Below are 22,268 nucleotides of genomic sequence, written 5' to 3' on the forward strand. Positions count from 1 at the left end.
CGTAGTGGTCACTGCAAACGTGTGCATTCTTAGACTCTTCTCCCTTGTACTGGAGTGTGTGCCACTTTTGTCAAAGTCTTTTGTAAAATCTTGCACTCTTACGCCCTTCTTAATTACCTCTCGAGGAACTCTGAAGAAATGTTCATCCTTTTTGTGATTTGAACAAATCATACAGCAGAAAACAAGGCAATCATAAGGCATTTTACTTTTAGAAAGGCCAAATGCCGCCTGTTACCCATTGAGCAAAGATGATGCTTGAATATGTGTGGTGACCCAAGCAAAATTAAGGCCTTAATCTAACCCTGCATTTAGTTCACAGTCCAGAACGGCAGTGCATCTTCTTTGCTAGTTGTCACTATTCAACATTCGGCCTGAAGGCTTAATTTTTTTATATTCGTGGTCATATGTTTAACTTTACGAATGCCATGCTCCTCAACCGATTACATCAATTTTTCCAGTGACTTTTCAATATCTGTATTTGCAAAACATACGTTTTTTTTTTTTTTTTGATGGAAAGTTCATGAAAATATGTTTTTACTTATTTTTGCTACGTCTGCATGTGTGGAAGTATTTGTTTTTGTTGTATATTGCCTTTTCTTTTGTTTACAGACCTTCCAGAAATGACCATGAGCCACAGCGTCATTACAGTGAAAGAGGGCGAAAGTGTAACAGCGACATGTAATGGATCTGGATCCCCATTACCTGAGGTTGACTGGCCTATTAGCGGGTTACACACTTTAACATTACAAGAGGTAAAAGCACCATTAGATACAGACTTTATGTCTTTTGTACTGTACTTTTGATACACAGGATTTTTGTCATGTTAATGTGCCCCAAAATGCACATTTTACATGTAAGCATATATGTGTGTGAAAAAAATATTGACAAGTCTATTTTAGAGAGTTTTATTTTAAAGTGTGCTTGGTTTGAACTTTGATAAAGTGACTCGTTACTTGTGACCATGCCACATTTGAGTGTTTCCAACTGATGTTTTTTGTCTCATTTTTGCCCACTTTGTTTATTGCAATCAAGTCAAAGAGGTTAATAAAAAGCTGATTAAAGGAGCACATAGACTCTTATAAATACTATATATATATTGACCAAAATATATTTTTTCAAAGTTCATTTTTTTTAGTTCATATTTCAAATTGTAAATCCTAAATACTTCTTTGAAATACATTCTGGGTGCCGTATTTAGTAAAAATCTGTTTTGAGAAAAAAATAAAACCCACTGTGGCCTGCAAATCAAACTTTTCCCTGTCCCTTTTCTCTAATAATGCATATGCAATTATTATACATATTACTTTTGTTTAGTTTTTAGTTATGATCTAATGAGCATGTATTTGCTGCAGGCCAGAATCTACGACAACAGCACCGTTCGTTCTATAAACATCACTTTGGTAAACGTAAGCAGAGATGACAACAATTCCCTTTTGACCTGCGCAGCCACCAATGTTGTAGGCACAACCAACGCTTCCATTCAGCTTATTGTCCACTGTAAGTACACACACACACACACACACATGACTTGATTGTATGAATTCAACAACCACATTAGCATTACTGGCAATAAATAAAAAAAAAGAAAACCTTGAAAGTGATGTATGTTGTTGCAATTTACAATTAAGAGTTAAATTGAAGGATTTTTGTCTTTTTGATGATGTCATAGTGTTGGTGCAGCACTAATTTTATTAGAGGAGGAACATTATAAAGGGAGTCACACGCACGCTCCAAAAGATTACAAGTTCCTGTTATTGTCTTGCAAGTGGGTGCATTGGATGCCCTACAGCACAGGTGTCAAACTGATTGATTGATTGATTGATTGATTGATCGATTGATTGATTGAAACTTTTATTAGTAGATTGCACCGTACAGTACATATTCCGTACAATTGACCAGTAAATGGTAACACCCGGATACGTTTTTCAACTTGTTTAAGTCGGGGTCCACGTTAATCAATGCATGGTAATCTCAGAACTCGCCCACGACATCATTTTATCTGGCCCGCAAACACCTGGAAATGATATGTGTCAATAAAGTACTTGATATTTCCTTGCAAATTTAATTGATTTTTTTCAATTTGACAAAAATAAAAAAAGTGTACAGCTTGAAATTGCAAACCTTTTAAACTTTAAAATTGTTTAATATTGCAACAAATATTACAGTATATTATTATACTTTCTAAACATGTATTTATCTAAATAAATATAAATACTTAACTTTACAGCAAACTACCCATCAAATTAACCCTTCTATTATGTTGAGGGTCAATTTGACCCATTTCAGTTTTTGTGTTTATCAAAGTACTGGTTATCCTTTCTTTTTCTTGCTGAAATTTGGTGACTTTTCCTCATCTAGGGTCATGAACTGGTGTGTAAAATCTGGACACTTTGTTGAGTAGTGGAATGTCTTGCAGAGTTTGTATACAAAGATGATGTTGCGGGTCATTTTGACCAAGACGCTTTAATGTGGTTAAAAAGCCAAAATAAACAAATCTCTTTGATGTACTTTTTACTTCTATGTACAATATGTACAAATGTTGTATTTTGATTGCCTCTGAGACCTAGAGCCAGATGTGTGAAGAGAGGGAACTTTCTCACACTTGTCCTTGTCACTGTTCTCATGTCATCTCTTTGACAAACTCACCAAAAATGAGCTCCAGAAGGATGACATCTGAGCAGACAAGGACAAGTGTGAGAAAGTTCCCTCTCTTCCCACACCTGGCTCTGGGTCTCAGAGACAATCAAAATACAAACAATTGTACATTAAAGTAAAAAGTACATCAAGGAGACATGTTTATTTTTGGATCTGAACAGCTATTTACCTACATTAAAGCGCCTGGGTCAAAATGACTCGCAACATCATCTTTTTATACAAACTCTGCACAAACATTCCACTGCACAACAAAGTGTCCAGATTTGCACACCAGTTCATGACCCTAGATGAGGAAAAGTCACCAGATTTCAGCAAGAAAAAGAAAGGATAACCAGTACTTTGATCAACACAAATACTGAAATGGGTCAAATTGACCCTTAACATAATACAATTGGAATAAAAAATGTATTGTATGTCACTTTTCTAAATGTTTATATAACCTAAAATAAAATTGTTATTGGTTTAACCTGTTTTCTTGACTGTTTTGAGTGCATTTACACAGTACGGGTCAAAACGACCCAAAACATAATCAATGTCATTTTTTTCCAACATAATACAAGGGTTAATAAAAATTGCAATACATTTTACATTGTTCTTTACAGCATACTACTGCAAATTAAAAAAAAAAAAAACATTACTCTTTTTGCGTTAAAATAATTTTGAATGAGCTGCCAGTATTTGAGTCTAAAATATATGGATGTTGTTTTTAACGGTGTTTTACTGTAAATGGAAAGATGGTACATTTTTTTTACGGTAGAAAAACTGGCAGCTAAGTTGTGGGAATAAAAAAATAATAATCATACTGTTTTTCCATTAACAATATGATAAATGATAAATGGGTTGTACTTGTATAGCGCTTTTCTACCTTAATGATGATAAATAATAATAATGATAAATAGTACAAATCTGGCATTCAAGCTGCCAGCTTTTTCCCGTTAATAACCCCCCAAAAAACAATTTTTCCATTTACCGTAAAATGTTGTTAAAAAAACAAAGATACTATTTTACAGTAAAATTTTGTAAATGTACATGTGACGTTCTTCTTAGTTCTGGGTTCTTTGAGGACCAACAATGCACATCCACACCCTTCGTTGGCAGAGTGACAACAACTTTTTATTTATCTTTTTAAAGTCTTTACGCTTTGCAGCAATCTCACGCTTCTTCTGGGCATGTGTATTTCCAGCAGTCTTGCTCTTCTTTCTTGTGTGCTTTTCAGCAGTCTGGTCCTTTCCCTTTGTTGGCCGTCTCGCCTCCTGTCACACTCAGCCTCTCTCCCCCCTCATGGGGACAGGTGATTAGATAACTTGTTCCAGCTGAGATATCCACTCACCTGCTTGCTGCTTCACAGCTGGGTTCCGCACATGCCCTGCCCACAGGGACCGCGTGGACCATGCTCCTTCCACAGTAAAGTTTTGACAATTTATATAATTATTGAAATAAAAATCAGACGTTATTCGCTGTAACAAGCGGCCCTCTAGTGGCAGCCATAACTGCGATGTGGCCCTCAATGAAAACCGTGTTTGACATCTCGCTCGGACATTACATTGATGGCAGCGATATTTTAAATGTGTCACTTGGCGTTTGGAGTTTTTTTCTCTCTGGACAATTACTGAACTTTTTTAGTTGGCTTTGCTAGCGAGCTAGCTGTGCCTGTGAGCAGTCTCTAGTAACCAGAATGTGACAGCTTGTACTACAACATGGATGCTGATTATTTTGAAAGACTGCCGACGTACGAGATGAACTTCCAGCAGTGGGGGAAGAGTGGATCGTGAGATCGACAGGCGGATCGGTGCGGCGTCTTCAGTAATGCGGACGTTGTATCGATCCGTTGTGGTGAAGAAGGAGCTGAGCCGGAAGGCAAAGCTCTCAATTTACCGGTCGATCTACGTTCCCATCCTCACCTATGGTCATGAGCTTTGGGTCATGACCGAAAGGATAAGATCACGGGTACAAGCGGCCCAAATGAGTTTCCTCCGCCGGGTGGCGGGTTTCTCCCTTAGAGATAGGGTGAGAAGCTCTGCCATCCGGGAGGAACTCAAAGTAAAGCTGCTGCTCCTCCACATCGAGAGGAGCCAGATGAGGTGGTTCGGGCATCTGGTCAGGATGCCACCCGAATGCCTCCCTAGGGAGGTGTTTAGGGCACGTCCAGCTGGTAGGAGGCCACAGGGAAGACCCAGGACACGTTGGGAAGACTATGTCTCCCGGCTGGACTGGGAACGCCCGGGAAGAGCTAGACGAAGTGGCTGGAGATGGGGAAGTCTGGGCTTCCCTGCTTAGGCTGCTGCCCCCGCGACCCGACCTCGGATAAGCGGAAGATGATGGATGGATGGATGGATGGAGAAACTTTGTGCTACGTGGGTGAAGCAATTTGAAGCGGCCGCCCACGCCCAGGTCAAACACCAAAGTTACTCTGCCGCAAGGGCAAATCTCTTCCATCCAGACTGAACGGGGCGGCTTTTCTACTGTGGAGCAGTATGTCGCCAGATATTCAGTATGATTATCAGCATGTGAAAGTAAAGTTTAACTAGGCATTTTGACAAGAACAGTCCATTCTGTACTTCCGATCTCAGCGCAACAGCGCCAGCCGAATGAGAACTTGCATGCGTATGCAGCTGACGTTTCCAGACACGTTGCTGAGGCATATTCCGGATATGACAAAGCTGCCAGGAATGGTGAGACTTTTAGACCTTTTCTTCTTGCTGACCTCGATCTTGACCTTCAGGCCAAGTTCCACGAACTAGGGGCAAAAGATGTGGGGAGGCTCTAACCACCGCGGGGCAGTGTGAACGTACCAGACAGGTTTTACAGACAAGCGCCCCTGTACCCTGCTCCAGCCAGCATCCCACATTGGGGGCACCACAAAACGTACCATCACGTGCGGGTGTGGATCGTGATGCTGGCTCTAATTAAACTTTTCCACGCATTGTAACAGCTCGCTTCAAGGATGGAAGACTTGAGGGCGCAGGTGAGGGATTTGAGGCAACGTACCCATGAGGCTGATTGTGGCGATCCTCGCTCCCCTTTTCCTGGGGAAGATCAGCAGAACTTGGCAAAAGCACAAGAGCAGCAGCATCTCTGTCAATGTTTGTGGCGGCGTCATCTCAAGGCTAGTCTGGATGGACGACGGCGCAAGAAACCTGACCAAGCGCCGTGGGGGTCTGGTCATGAACAATAACAGCAAATGTTCTCCACATAACACACCACTGCTGCAACCCCCAGTCTTGTGGACACGGCTACTGAAACAGTGGTGAATGATATCCCTATGACTGTGTGCGCCATGGAAATTTCCGCCACGATCCTTGCAGCAAACCCCAGCTCCAGCCCAAGACCCCATTTGGCCCCTGACCCCCGAGCTCCTGTGGACCAGGCCTTCATCTATACTCTGTCACACAAAGGGTCAAATATCAAAAAGTTTCAAAAGGGTGACACTAACATCAATCAGGTTTTGGCCTGGTTTGAGGATGGCAGGAGACCACCTAGATGGAAGTTGAAGGAATCCAGTCAGAGTTTGAACAGGCTTTGGCATGAGTTTCCCCGGCTGTCTTTAATCAATTGACTCTTGTGGGACAGACGATCTGGGTAGTGATGCCGGCTGCTTAGGTACCAAAGGTCCTGGGACACCTCCATGGCACACATGTGACATCTCATCTTGCCTATGAGCGGGTCTTGGCTCGTGCTGGATGTGTTTGTTATTGGCCCACTATGTACAATCACACCGGAGCTTGGTGTGACCAGTGTGATGCCAGTCTGAGGAGGAAGTCCCCAGTTTTACAACACCATACATACCCCTGGGAGAACTTCAGTGGTGCACAGGCCTGTCCGACCAACATACTTTATCCCTTAAGAGGCGTTCACACGCCTTTCTCAACAAATTATGAGCATGGCGCCAACATGGATTGGCACGGTTGTACCACTGATCTTACCGAAAGGCGGCGGAGTCCTCTACTCTCTACTCTGCATCAACTGCAGTGCCTCCGAGCAGCCACTTGATGAACCCCGCCACCTCCATGTAGTTACTTTGTTCTTATTAACACTATCATCACGGGTCTTGCTGTGCAAACAACGAGGATGCCAGTCTTTACACAGGAAAAGGTGTTTTGAACACAGTCTGGTTCAAACTGCCACTCAATTCCTAGGGTTTCTGGTGGATTATTGGTTTATGTAGTGGATCACGCCAAATTGCCGAACTGTCCTTGTGCTTTTTTTTTTTGCTTCCTGTTGACGGGAGCGGATGCTCACTGCTTAGCTCAGTAGTAGTGACTGTAATTTGACTTTTGACTACAAATCTTAGCCACAAAAACTGAATTGTTTCTTGAGTAGGGTGCAGGTACTTTTCTCTGTACAGTCAGGTATATTTGATACAATAACCATCTGTTGTCTTTTCTTTTCAGTTTGTCCTTCCATTGTAAATCTTAAGGAGCCAGAGGGTCGCCATGATACATGCATCGAATTCACTGTAAGAGGCTCACCCGAGCCAACATTAAGATGGTTCCACAACAATGAGGTGCTCACTTTTATTTGTCAGTGGCATGATTTATTGTCCCATGTGAACAAATTGTTATTTTTTTTGGACATTGCTTTTCTGTGAATATTTTGATCTGTTCCTGTGTGCCTTTAGTAGTGTCTTGTCATCAGCTCCCTCCTTCCATCGGTGCCTTATCCAGCAAAGCCTTGCGGTCTCATTTGTCTCCTTACAGCGGTACTTCGGAATTCGAGTTTATTCGGTTCTGTGACGCTGCTCATATTGCAAAAAACTCATATTGCGAAACAGCGCTTTGAAATTAATTGCAATTATTTATTCTGTGCTCTGCGCCCCCAAAACAGTACAATTTCAACATTGAATATGCCTTTTAAAAACAAAAAAATACTTTTAGATAAATAGTGTAGGAAAATCATACGATAGACTGTAGTAAAAACTATTACAATAGTAATGTATTAATAATATACATAATAATATACAACATTTACCTTGGAGAGGGGACTTTTACGGAATCTTCTTTGAGCTGCTTCTTCGGCAAACACATTTAGCAGCTTCTCCATATTTTCATTTCTGCTTTTTAGATACTATTTTAACGTCCTTGGCTGATGTTATTGACACATTTTGCTTCAGTATGGTGCAGAATAGCAGAATAATTTGCCGAGAGATACCTTGTATCCCAAAATACTCATAAGTTAGGGCATTCGCATCCCGTGGTACCGCTGTATTTAGTTGATTAGCTGGTTTGGGTTACTCTGTTTTTGTCTACTCTGTATGTAATGGGTTTTCCCCTCATGATTTTAGTGTTTTCAGGCTTATTTTTGTATTCCTTGATCGTGAATGTTTTCGACCCTCGTCATGTTTTTTGTTTTTTTTCAGCGTTGTTTTACAGCTCGACAATTACAAAAAAACTAATGAGATGGCAAGGCACGGGAATTCAGGAAGTTGAGAGTTGATGGGTGATGACACGAGGAGCAAGGTATATGCTTGAAACCAAAAAAAAGCAGATGTGACTAATAAAACAATGGGAGGACTCACAGGAGCACAAATCAAAACCCTGAAATAAAAAACAATCAATAGTTCAAATTGCATGAACGAGGCTTAGTATTAGGGGTGTCCCAATGCAACTTTTTCACTTCCGTTGCTGCATATAATGGAGCCTTAAGTATTGGCTGATACCAATATTTTCATTATTTTGTAATGTGAAATGTTGAAAAAGATTTGATCATTTGAAATTAGTCTGAACAATTGTAGGTAGGAAAAGCACTAACCCATTTAATATTAACCATTTGGAATTGACCTATTCTGTCTAAACTGAAGTGGAGTGGTAATTGTACTTTTAAAGACACCTTGTGGTCACAATAATTCATTAAATTAAGGTCATGGCGCAGTAAGCTGAATGCCGACACGTTTGTTATTGATTACTTTTTTTGGCTACTTTCTGCCTTGGAGACTTTGTATGTAGTAGGTAAAATTTTAATATAATTATTTGATACTTGTTTATATTGACAAATGTTGGGTTTTAGACTGCAATATTGTTCAATTACTTATTTTGTATGTCTAGCTTGTGTGCTGTTGTGTTGGTGTGAGCTCCTATGCTTGCCTTTTGTAAATTAATTTACTAAGACACCGTAGAAGAAAAGACTGACCTTGTGTGGTTATTGGAGGTCATTTAGATATTAACTGGTTGTCCAGTTTTGCACATGTACACATGCAGCTTGACTGCTTGTATTGGAGCTTAGATCGAAGCTTTTATGGAAGATTTTAGATGCAAGCCAATATCATCCGATAGCCAATTTCAATATTGAATCGGGACACTCCTACTTAGTACTATGCCACTAACTGTTAGAACAGTACTTTGACAACATTTAGCGATATATTTGTTTGCTTTTTAATTCAGGTCATCAATTGAGTGGACTATAACATCAAACTTTGAATGTTTAATTGGGTCCTGATTTTTAATAAATGATGTCCTGCCATTTATTATTTGCTGTCTTTGTCAATTACAGGAAATATCGCATACTGAGTATGTGCATCCAGATACAGATAGGTACAATGACTACATAGAGGGATGCCTTACATTCAAAAACCCAACTCATCACAACAATGGCAACTATACACTGCAGGCTACAAACTACCTGGGTGTGGTCAACAGCACTGTTCATGGACACTTCCTTGACAAGCCCTTTGAAAGTAAGGTGATGTGTGTTGTTGTCTCTAGTGTATGTGATGACTGTACAATTTTTGCAAAGGAAAAAAACAACTCTATTTACAGGACTAGAGGGAAGCAACACAGCACTCTCAATTCCACCAAATATACCTTTAAGGAGCTTTATGTAAGAATTTCATGTCAAGTCATTAAATGGCCCTCATATGTCAAAAGGCATTAATAAATCATGTTCTTTTCGAATACCTCTATCACTGATAACTGTAGTTCAGCCGGGATATGCTCATTTCAAAATTAGATTTACAGCCCCGAAACCTTGTAATTGTTTTCATTTCGATGTCCCGCCCTCCACAGTTTGACCAATTAGAAAGTCTGTGAGTGTGTCACTACCAGGTTGCCAGTTATGCACTGCCATCTTTGTCTAGCTACTTCCACTGGTAAAGTTACCAAACATGTCAGGCCTTAGTAAATCTAAAAAGCGTTGTTACGATTCTCAACTTATTCATGACAAAGCCAGGAACAAAAGGAGGATTTGTCTCGAGGATGCCTTTGAAAAATGGAAACGATTAAAGGCGGAGAAGCTTTCTTCATCTGACGCCAAACTTGCTAATTTCCTCCTTGATAGGTTAAGTAAGACATTTACGTTTTCGTATTACTTGTAATAAATGGAAATGGACATTTTGTATGTAAACTATATTGTCCAATACAGTCTATGATATTTTCGAACAAAGCTAGTATGTTCGTGCAACAAATGCTTAGCATGCTCGCCTGGTCAATGGGTCAGTACGTATAGCCCGGTTTGATGACACATCGACATATAGACTAACGGAGGAAATATATGCCCGTTAGCTTGTATGTTGATGCGTACTCGAACTGACAGGTTTTAATTGTCGAAAATATATTTTGCCCTATGTGGATACATATGCTTATGTGTCAGTGCTTATTTCGTTCTCAATATACTGATACGCTGAGGAAATGGGTTCCAACATTAACACGGCTGTCATGGCAATGTGAAACGTATGGAGACAGCCAAATCACATGATAAAACAATTCCTCATTCGTGTTTGCTTTTTGTAGACCACATGCACCAAGTTGTATGGCAATCTGAAACGTTTGAAACAGTAGCCTATGTGTCCTCTTTAGTTTTGGGCGTACAATAGGCTGCTAAGCATGCTCTACTTATTTTCACCAATATAACCATTGCTAGCGTTGGTTGTAGTTCATTTTAGTCTTTGTTTTCTAATAATACTGAAAATAACCATATATATGATTGCGATTTGTGGTGATATTGTACCCAGGCATGATGTACTTTTTCCTGAAAATAGCCTAATTTCTGTTTAAAATGTGTTGGTTAGAGATTCGGCTGCGTGTCTGGCAAAATCGGTCAGGGAGAGGGGGAGGGGACTGCAGAATTTTGACTGTGATTGTAATACCGCTTCTGGCCAAATTCTTACATTTGGCTCCTTTAACAATAACACAGTACCATGCCGTCCATCCATCCATTTTCTATCACTTATTCCCTTCGGGGTCGCGGGGGGCGCCTATCTCAGCTACAATCGGGCAGAAGAAGGGGTACGCCCTGGACAAGTCGCCACCTCATCGCAGGGCCAACACAGATAGACAGACAACATTCACACTCACATTGACAGTACCATGCACTGATCCTAATTCTGATACAAATGGAAAAATATATCATAATTATGAATGTTGTTACGTCCGCAAGGAGGTTTGCTGTTTGTCATTTCCAGGGTTTGTCAGTTAGTTAGTTGGCAATATAACTCAAAAAGTGATGGGAACAATTTTGATGAACCTATCCGGAATGTTTGAAATGAGAGGAGCAAGTGATGACTTTTTAGCGGACATCTGGATCATTTCTACTACTGTACTTTTACCTGATGAGCGTCAACTTCTCTGTCTCTGTGCCTCCACCCACATAGACAAAGTCAGTGGATGACCAACATGAATCTTCACTTTGTTGGTTTCATTCCGCTGGTAACTCAAAAACTTAAGGTTGGATTTTAATAAACAAATCAAGAAATGTCCTAAATGGGACAGGGAACAAGTCATTACACTGAGGGGGCAATCCAGGTCACCAGCGGAATTCAGGATATTTTACTATTGGGAGATAAGGCCTGGCAGAGTTCCTCGGTTTCTATGTGCTTTTTTAAAACGTTTTTTTAAGACAGAATAATCATTGTGTGCTATGACAGATGCATCAATCAATAAATCAATCAATGTTTACTTATATAGCCCTAAATCACTAGTGTCTCAAAGGGCTGAACAAACCACAACACAAACCACTACCACATCCTCAGTAGGCCCACATAAGGGCAAGGAAAACTCACACCCAGTGGGACGTCGGTGACATTGATGACTATGAGAACCTTGGAGAGGAGGAAAGCAATGGATGTCGAGCGGGTCTAACATGATACTGTGAAAGTTCAATCCATATTGGATCCAACACAGTCGCGAGAGTCCAGTCCAAAGCGGATCCAACATAGCAGCGAGAGTCCCGTCCACAGCGGAGCCAGCAGGAAACCATCCCAAGCGGAGGCGGATCAGCAGTGCAGAGATGTCCCCAGCCGATACACAGGCGAGCAGTACATGGCCACCGGATCAGACCGGACCCCCTCCACAAGGGAGAGTGGGACATAGGAGAAAAGGAAAAGAAACGGCAGATCAACTGGTCTAAAAAGGGAGTCTATTTAAAGGCTAGAGTATACAAATTAGTTTTAAGGTGAGACTTAAATGCTTCTACTGAGGTGGCATCTTGAACTTTTACCGGGAGGGCATTACAGAGTACTGGAGCCCGAAATGAAAACGCTCTATAGCCTGCAGACTTTTTTTGGGCTTTGGGAATCACTAATAAGCCGGAGTTCTTTGAACGCAGATTTCTTGCCGGGACATATGGTACAATACAATCGGCAGCATGCATATGCAACATGTGACTAGAAATAGCTCAATACCAATACGGGTGTCTTTAGCAAGCCTGGTTACCAATCGCGAACTGCCCCGAGTCATTTGAGCCATACTCTGCGCTTAGACTCTCGGCAGACCAGCCCCTCTTTGTTGAGTCCAATGCCAGGCTCAGAACCTGAAGAGATCAATCAATCTATCAATCAAAATGTATTTATATGGTCCTTAATCATAAGTGGCTCAAAAGGCTTCACAAACAACAATGACATCCTCTGATCTGAACCCACATCTGGGCAAGAAAAAAACACAACCCCAATCGGAGGAAAGAGAACCGCACCCCCAACCACCACCCCAACCCCCAGTCCATAGGGAGGCCAGCAGGGAGATCCTCTTGCATGTAGTTAAGTCGGGGCAGCACAAAGACATCATCAACTGATGCAGATCAAGTAGCAGGTCTTAGACTGTGGAGGACCTTTATTAAGAAAAACTCCAAAAGCCCAAGATGGGGAAAAGGAAGAAACCTTGGGAAGGGGCCGCAGATGTAGGTGACCCACTCCAATGAGTACAGAGTGTTTACAGTTATTGAATTGTTACATTCATGATAATGTTAAGAGTCCAGTCCATCGGGAAGCCAGCAAAGGGGTGCAGGGGGATCTTCTTCCATTTAGACAAGACGTCACCGATGATGCATAGAGGAGTGGTCCACCCGGGGTCACGACTCGAGACAGCTAGTAGCTCTTCCAGATGGTACATCTCCAGAAGGCAGAGCAGAAAAGAAAACTGTTTAAATAAGATGGTTCTAGACCGTTTAATATTTTGTACGTAAGTAATAATACCTTAAAATTGCCTCTGAAGTGTACTGGGAGCCAGTGTGGGTGAAGTAGTATAGACATAATATGATCCAACTTGTCCTGGTCAAAAGTCTAGCAGCCACATTTTGTAACAACTGTAATATGTTGATGCTGGACATTGGGAGACCCGAAAATAATACTGTGGAAGGTCTCTGTCCCAGATTCCCTGTTGCTTGGCTGGAATCACCACACTCGGTCTCAGTGATTTACTCTCTTTTATTGATCGCAGCACATGCAACTGCATCAGTCCAGTGCTCTCCCTTTTGTTCACTGTCTCTCGCTGTGTGTGTCTTTCTCTCTCCGTCACTCTCATCATTTCCCCCCTCAAGATCTCCAACGCTGCTGATAAAGGGAACAGGTGATTAGATAACTCGCTCCAGCTGAGGTATCTGCTCACCTGTCTGCTGCTTCGTGGCCGGCCCCTGCACACACCTCGCCCGCAGGGAACGCGTAGGCCACGCCCCTCTCCACAAATACACTACAGTAATCAAGACGAGACGTAACAAACTCAAATGATTTCAGCGTCAGTGGTGGACAAAATGAGACAGATTTTAACGATATTACGGAGATGAAATAAGGCTGTTATAGAAAAACTGGTAATGTGCAGCTCAAACGAGAGAGTTGTCGAAAAATAATGCCAAGAGTCACAGAGTCGCTTTGTACAATTGTTTTATTGTCGAATTTCAAAATGGTATCTGTAAACATGTGTCTCTATTGAGTAGGACCGATAATCAACATCTGTTTTCTTGGTGTTAAGATGCAGGATGTTGCCGGACATTCATTGTTTGATTTCACTTAAACACTCTTCCAAATGACTACAGTCTGGCTTGTTGGTCAGCTTTAGAAGTATAGGAAGTTGGGTATCACCAGCATAACAGTAAAAGTTAACACCAGCGTATAAATAGTTGAAAGTGCAGGACCAAGAACAGAACCCTGTGGGACTTCACAGGGTTCACTTCAGAATCCTTAACATCCTTTGAGGTCACATTGTTATGGGATACACATTGCATCCTTTCAGTTAGTTGGGGTTGAGCCAAGAAAATGCTAAGTCTGAGCCTGCGATGAGGTGGCAACTTGTCTAGGGTCTACCCCGCCTTCCGCCTGATTGCAGCTGGGATAGGCTCCAGCACCCCCGCGACCCTGAGTGCTAGACAATTATTGGATGGATGGAGAGATTGATGGATGGACAAACCAATATGTCATTTGATGCGTTCTAAAATATGTCCTTTCTAATGGGCTCAATTTTTATAGAAAATAATTGCATAAAGGGGAGTTACTGGGAGAAGACCCTGTCGGGTTAGCGATGCTATTGCTTTAAACACATATTTAGGATCCTTTTTATTGAGGTGGGTGAGGTTAGAGTAATTTAGTTCCAGCCAAGGCAAAAGCGTGTTTGTAGCTTATCAATTCTATGCTTGATGAAAAACCTCTAGTTTCGTCGCATGCCATTGCATGACAGCTTTCTACTTGATTGTTTTTAATAGCTCTGACATGGACATGGTCAGTTACGGACAGATGGTTATTTTTATACACACAGACAAAGCATAATACGGACAGATCATTTAAAACACACACACAAGGATCTGATTACACGCACACATGAATTGGATTACACACATACAGATTGAGATTCAGGTTTGTAAATTATTTTTCTACAATAATACTTCCATAAAATTGAACATTTATAACTTTGTGATTCCAGAATGTAATTTCTGTCTTTTCTAACTTTTTATTTTTCTTTCTCAGAAGAGGACACAGATTATGATTATGGTAAGTTTCTCAGAAAATGTGATTGTCAATCTATTGCTTTTTTTTTTTCTTGTTTGTTTTCCCAGTGCTGATGTGTCATGCAAGGGTCAGTGGGCAAATACTCAAAATTTACAGGATCTCTGTAATAAAGTTATAAATCACATAAATATCTAATAACGCTTTAGGTACCTGTTTAGGGATGAGAATTGATACGATTCTTTCAGTTCCGATTCCACTTCTGTTTCTGGTTAACGATTCGGTTCCTTATCAGGTGATTGTAGCTCATCATGTGTGCATCAGTTACTTTGGTTTAGCACACGAACGTGGCACGCTTTATTACTTACCTCTATTTTTGCCAGGGTTTGTTTGTCCGTACGTTCATCCATCCATCCACCTTCTTCCGCTTATCCGAGATAGGGTCACGGGGTCAACAGCCTAAGCAGGGAAGCCCAGACTTTCCTCTCCCCAGCCATTTTGTCCGGCTCTTTCCGGGGATACCAAGGCGTTCCCAGGCAAGCCGGGAGACATAGTCTTCTCAACGTATCCTGGGTCTTCCCCGTGGCCTCCTACCGGTTGGAAGTGCCCTAAAAACCTCCCTACAGAAGCTTTCAGATGGCATCCTGACCAGATGCCCGAATCACCTCATCTGGCTCCTCTCGATGTGGAGGAGCAGCGGCTTTACTTTGAGCACCCCCTGGATGGCAGAGCTTCTCACCCTATCTCTAAGGAAGAGCTCTGCCACCCGGCAGAGGAAACTCATTTCGGCCGCTTGTACCCGTGATCTTGTATTTTGGGTCATAACCCAAAGCTCATGACCATAGGTGAGGATGGGAACGTAGATCGACCGGTAAATTGATATCTTTGCCCTCCGGCTCAGCTCCTTGTTCACCACAACGGATCGATACAGCGTCCGCATTACTGAAGACGCCACACCGAGCCACCTGTGGATCTCACGTTCCACTCTTTTCTCACTCGTGAACAAGACTCCTAGGTACTTGAACTCCTCCACTTGGGGCAAGATTTCTTCCCCAACCCGGAGATGGCATTCCACCGTTTTCCGGGCGACAACCATGGACTCGGACTTGGAGGTACTGATTCTCATCCCAGTCACTTCAAACTCGGCTGCGAACAGATCCAGTGAGAGCTGAAGATCCTGGCCAAATGAAGCCATCAGGACCACATCATCACAAAAAGCAGAGACCTAATTCTGCAGCCACCAAACCGGATCCCCTCAACGCCCTGACTGCGCCTAGAAATTCTGTCCATAAAAGTTATGAAGAGAATGGGTGACAAAAGGCAGCCTTGGTGGAGTCCAACCCTCACTGGAAATGTGTCCGGCAATGCGGACCAAGTTCTGACACTGATCATACAGGGAGGGGACCGCCACAATCAGACAGTCCGATACCCCATTCTCTCTTAGCACTCCCCACAGGACTTCCCAATTAATGGTGTCCTATTATGCAAAACCAATGTATTTTTACTTGTTGGTACCTGATTTGTGTATTTGGGATTCACCTAAATCCGAAAATATTAAATCAAACCATGGAGGTATGGCAGAGATTTTTATAAAACAATCTTGCTTTCTTTCAAACTTGCTCCAAACAAAGCGTTTGTAATTTGAGACTTTAGTGAAGTATTTTGTCTTGGTTACGTCAGCAAATATCTCCATATATGGCATAAGTTGACCCAAAGAGATTTGCGCGAGTATGCCATTTTTTTTCAGTTGTTTTCCAAAGTCGTAGTCAATAACTTCCTTATATTTCTCTACTCTCCTGTTGTGGCAAACTGGCTCGTACATGCACATGTATGCAAAAATCCTCCGTTGTTGCCATCGTTGATAAAAAGCAGCCGATATTTGTAACTGACAATAAATCTGTCGGTTGAGTTGATATGGAAGCGCTTAAAATACAACATGGCTGACAGGGAGAAGACGCAGTCAAAAAGGGCATGGCCTGGAGGAGGACTTTGGCACGTAAATAAGACCACCCACAAAACAACGCATTCTAAAGAGACAGTCAGAAAGCAACTTGAAGATGGTCTGTAAAACAAAATCGTTGCAATTTTTGGACCAAGGCACCTCCATCACATGTTATCTAGACCACTGCTGCCCGACCACTAGTGCGTTACCGATTGGCAGACAAACATTAAATAAATTATAAGTGACTGCATTTTTTAGACATAACTTTCATCTGTCTTACTAAACATAATCTTGTTCATAGATGTGTAATTAAACTCTTGATAGGAAGTTACCATTTATTACATTAGTTATATCTTTGTTTCATGATACAATGTACATTAATGAACTTATATCAATCAATCAATGTTTACTTATATAGCCCTAAATCACTAGTGTCTCAAAGGGCTGCACAAACCACTACGACATCCTCGGTAGGCCCACATAAGGGCAAGGAAAACTCACACCCAGTGGGACGTCGGTGACAATGATGACTATGAGAACCTTGGAGAGGAGGAAAGCAATGGATTTCGAGCGGGTCTAACATGATACTGTGAAAGTTCAATCCATAATGGATCCAACACAGTCGCGAGAGTCCAGTCCAGAGCGGATCCAACACAGCAGCGAGAGTCCCGTTCACAGCGGAGCCAGCAGGAAAACATCCCAAGCGGAGGCGGATCAGCAGCGCAGAGATGTCCCCAGCCAATACACAGGCGAGCAGTACATGGCCACCGGATCGGACCGGACCCCCTCCACAGGGAGAGTGGGACATAGGAGAAAAAGAAAAGAAACGGCAGATCAACTGGTCTAAAAAGGGAGTCTATTTAAAGACTAGAGTATACAAATGAGTTTTAAGGTGAGACTTAAATGCTTCTACTGTGGTGGCATCTCGAACTTTTACCGGGAGGGCATTCCAGAGTACTGGAGCCCGAAATGAAAACGCTCTATAGCCCGCAGACTTTTTTTGGGCTTTGGGAATCACTAATAAGCCGGAGTCCTTTGAACGCAGATTTCTTGCCGGGACATATGGTACAATACAATCGGCAAGATAGGATGGAGCTAGACCGTGTAGTATTTTATACGTAAGTAGTAAAACCTTAAAGTCACATCTTAAGTGCACAGGAAGCCAGTGCAGGTGAGCCAGTACAGGCGTAATATGATCAAACTTTCTTGTTCTTGTCAAAAGTCTAGCAGCCGCATTTTGTACCAACTGTAATCTTTTAATGCTAGACATGGGGAGACTCGAAAATAATACGATACAGTAATCGAGACGAGACGTAACAAACGCATGGATAATGATCTCAGCGTCTTTAGTGGACAGAATGGAGCGAATTTTAGCGATATTACGGAGATGAAAGAAGGCCGTTTTAGTAACGCTTTTAATGTGTGACTCAAAGGAGAGAGTTGGGTCAAAGATAATACCCAGATTCTTTACCGAGTCACTTTGTTTAATTGTTTGGTTGTCAAATGTTAGAGTTGTATTATTAAATAGAGGTCGGTGTCTAGCAGGACCGATAATCAGCATTTCGCGTTTTTTGGCGTTGAGTTGCAAAAAGTTAGCGGACATCCATTGTTTAATTTCATTAAGACACGCCTCCATCTGACTACAATCCGCCGTGTTGGTCAGCTTTAGGGGCATGTAGAGTTGGGTGTCATCAGCATAACAGCGAAAGCTAATACCGTGTTTGCGTATGATGTCACCTAGCGGCAGCATGTAGATGCTGAAGAGTGCAGGGCCAAGGACCGAACCCTGGGGAACTCCACACGTTATATAAAATGTAAATGTGCCAGATTGTTGCCAAACAATTATTTCCATCTGCATTCCATAGCTGTTTGATGGTATATTATATATAACATTTACTGGCAAAGAAACTATAGGGCTCCCACTAATTTTGCATAATGGCGGGTTGCATTTTGCATGCTCTTATTTTTGCTATATTTGTCTGCCACATGTGTAAGGCTGGTCTGTGAAATTAATGCTTACATTGAAAGGGCGCCTGGTGCAAAAAAGTTTTGGGAACCCTGACTCGACCTCAACAAAATGTTAAAACATCATTATTTGACCCTTTTAAGTCACCATAAAATATTTTTCCATTTGAATATCTACTGTGATTATTCTTACTGATTTTTTTTAGTCAGGTATTTTTATTTTTCTCGTTGAGTCAGCACACCAGAAAGTATTTTAACATTCTGTCTTCATCTGCTTGCATTTTTCCTCAAGTCACCTCAACAACAGAGACTCCTGCCCAACATGATGATACTTTTTGGGTGAGTGTTAATGTTTTCTTAGTCTTTTTCTGTATTCTGCCTGTTCATACACACTTTCAAAATGGATCCCACACACACTTCTAACTCTTACCAATCTGTTATTGTTGAGTCCTGGCCAATTGCCTCCTCCTGGGCTGGAGGATGTTTCTAGTGTGTAGATTGACAAATTTAGCACTCCGGTGACAACCCAGCTTGTTGAACTAAGAAGAACTATATTTACAAGCTGGCATCACTATAGGTTCTGGAGTACCTGGATTGAGTCAAGACAGACAATGCTCCCCCGCGTGTGAGCCAGACACCCAGTTTAATGGTCAAATATGATATCATTTTAGCTACTTCAATTGTTGACTCCTCCGGGTGATTGTTAGCATTGGCACCCTAACTAGTTACACACGTGCAATAATCTGAGTGCCGTAAAAAACGTTTGGTCCGCCTGATTCTGACATTGGTATCACATTGAGCTATGGCCTAGAGCAGGGATGCTTACACTTTTTCAGCAGGCGAGGTGATCTAACTATATATAGAGTACAGGCCAAAAGTTTGGACACACCTTCTCTTTAAAAATGTTTTCTTTACTTTCAAGACTATTTACATTGTACACCGTAAAAATGTGAAATAAATGAAAACATGTTTTATAGTCTAGTTTCTTCAAAATAGCCACCCTTTGCACTGATTACTGCTGTGATCTTGGCATTCTTTCCATGAGCTTCAAGCACACCTGTGAAATTAAAACCATTTCAGGTGACTACGAAGAGTGTGCAAGCACTAATCAGAGCAAATGGTGGCTATTTTGAAGAAACTACAATATAAAACATGTCTTCAGTTATTTCACATTTTTTTGTTAAGTACATAACTCCACATGTGTTCATTCATAGTTTTGATGCCTTCAGTGACAATCTACAACAGGGGCGCTCACACTTTTTCTGCAGGTGAGCTACTTTTCAATTGACCAAGTCGAGGTGATCTACCTCATTCCTATTTATAATTTATATTTATTTATTTATGAAAGAGACATTTTTGTTAACAAGTTAATGGTGTTTAATGATAATACAAGCATGTGTAACACACATGGATTCCTTTCTTTCATGAAGACAAGAATATAAGTTGGTGTATTACCTGATTCTGATGACTTGCATTGATTGGAATCAGACAGTGGTGCTGATAACGTCCGCATTTTCAAATGGAGGAAAAAAAAAGTCCTCCTTTCTGTCCAATACCACATGAAAGTGGTTGGTTTTTGGCATCTCATTTGTCCAACTTGCATACTCGTTTTTAAACACTTTGTTATGAGAGTAGCATATGTGTGTGGCCCTTTAATGTCTGGCAGCAGGTGAGTGACGTCAGTGAGTGTGCGGGTGGGCAAGCAAGTGAGAAAGCGGTTGCTGAGGGCGGGGGAGAAATACATTGGCATCAAACTCCGTAGCTTGCTAGCTTTCTGAGACTCTTATTTTGTTAGCACAGGCAGGATGAAACAGGTCTTTTATGGTGAAGACAGGAACTGTGCAGTCGCTCTTTAGAGTTTTGACAGTAGGTACGCAGTCTCTAGAAATAAAATGTGTTTCTCTGCGTCCGACCTGTTAGTGATTGTTTTCTTAAATATGAGCTCGCAGCAGCCAGCGTCATCTCACAAGATCCTCGGGTGCCGAGAATGTCAAACAACTGACGAAAGTGAAGTCTTGGTATGATTGATGATTGCTCATTTTTATGTCTATTTTTAAATGCCTGGCTTGAGATCGACTGACACACCCTCTGAGATCGACCAGTCGATCGCGATCGACGTAATGCCCACCCCTGATCTACAATATTCACATGAAAATAAAGAAAACCCATTGAATGAGAAGGTGTGTCCACACTTTTGGCCGGTACTGTATGTATATTTCAGTCGTGGTCAAAGGTTTACATACAAATCAGCAGCGTCGTTCAAAAAAGCTTTTATCAATTACGGCAAATAGCGAAAGTGAAACATAATCTCAAGAAATTAATTCACGCCTTTATCTCGAATCGTTTAGACCAGGGGTGCCCACACTTTTTCTGCAGGCGAGCTACTTTTCAATTGACCAACTGGAGGGGATCTACCTCATTTATATATATCCATCCATCCATTTTCTACCGCTTAATCCCTTTTTGGGGTCGCGGGGGGCGCTGGCGCCTATCTCAGTTATTTATTTATGAAAAAGACATTTTTGTAAACAAGTTAAATGTGTTTAATGATAATACAAGCATGTGTAACACATATAGATGTCTTTCTTTCACGAGAATATAAGTTGGTGTATTACCTGATTCTGATGACTTGCATTGATTGGAATCAGACAGTAATGATGATAACGCCCACATTTTCAAATGGAGGAGAAAAAAAGTTGTCCTTTCTGTACAATACCACATGAAAGTGGTTGGTTTTTGGCATCTAATTCATCCAGCTTCCATACACTTTACAAGAAAAACATTGGCGGCAAATTCCGTAGCTTGCTTGATTGACATTCACGGCACCCGAGGGTCTTGTGAGATGACGCTGGCTGCTGCCAGTTCATTATTATGAAAAAATGACAGAGAGGAAGGCGAGAAACACTTTTTATTTCAACAGACTTTCGCGCCGTCCCTTCCGTCAAAACTCTAAAGGCCGACTGCACATTTCCTATCTTCACAATAAAAGCCCTGCTTCATGCTGCCTGCGCTAACAAAATAAGAGTCTCAGAAAGCTGGCGTGCACAAGTGAAGTGCACGCCAGCTTTCTGAGGGACTATCGACCATAATCAAAATCTGCTTTATTGGCCAGGTATGTTTGACACAAAGAATTTGACTTGGTAGACTTTGCTCTCTTTGTACAATATATACATCCATCAATTTTCTACCGCTTGTACCTTTCATTGGTCGCGGGGGGTGCCAAAGCCTATCCCGGCTACAGTCGGGCGGAAGTCAGAGTACACCCTGGACAAGTCGCCACCTCACCCCAGGGCCAACACAGATTGACAACATTCACACACTAGGGCCAGCTTAGTGTTGCCCAGCAACCAGCGATGTCATGACGTGATGACACGCCGTCGTGCCTGTAAAAAATTAAATATGTCCAATAGGTACTTTTCGAACAGAGTATAGTACCGTTTTTGATTCATTAGTACCGCAATTCTATTCTAGTACCGGTATACCGTTTAACCCTACGAGATAAAAAAATATGCAGTGCACTTTGTTGGCAAGCATGAAAAAGCCCTGAGAGCTGACTATATGGCATAAAAA

The 22,268-nt window shown here is 41.7% G+C and overlaps 1 protein-coding gene across 1 annotated transcript in view; it reads left to right on the forward strand.

Moving 5' to 3' along the window:
* Nucleotides 1-22,268, forward strand: part of LOC133562893 (NT-3 growth factor receptor-like) — a 97,600-nt gene that overhangs the window by 43,241 nt on the left and 32,091 nt on the right. The window contains exons 6-11 of the mRNA XM_061916708.1: nucleotides 610-752; nucleotides 1,353-1,497; nucleotides 7,047-7,159; nucleotides 9,142-9,325; nucleotides 14,813-14,836; nucleotides 18,991-19,037. Coding sequence (XP_061772692.1) covers nucleotides 610-752; nucleotides 1,353-1,497; nucleotides 7,047-7,159; nucleotides 9,142-9,325; nucleotides 14,813-14,836; nucleotides 18,991-19,037 — 656 coding nt within the window. The remainder of the gene's footprint in view (nucleotides 1-609; nucleotides 753-1,352; nucleotides 1,498-7,046; nucleotides 7,160-9,141; nucleotides 9,326-14,812; nucleotides 14,837-18,990; nucleotides 19,038-22,268) is intronic.

This window comes from Nerophis ophidion, linkage group LG12 (assembly GCF_033978795.1).
Source record: "Nerophis ophidion isolate RoL-2023_Sa linkage group LG12, RoL_Noph_v1.0, whole genome shotgun sequence".
Classification (NCBI taxonomy): domain Eukaryota; kingdom Metazoa; phylum Chordata; class Actinopteri; order Syngnathiformes; family Syngnathidae; genus Nerophis; species Nerophis ophidion.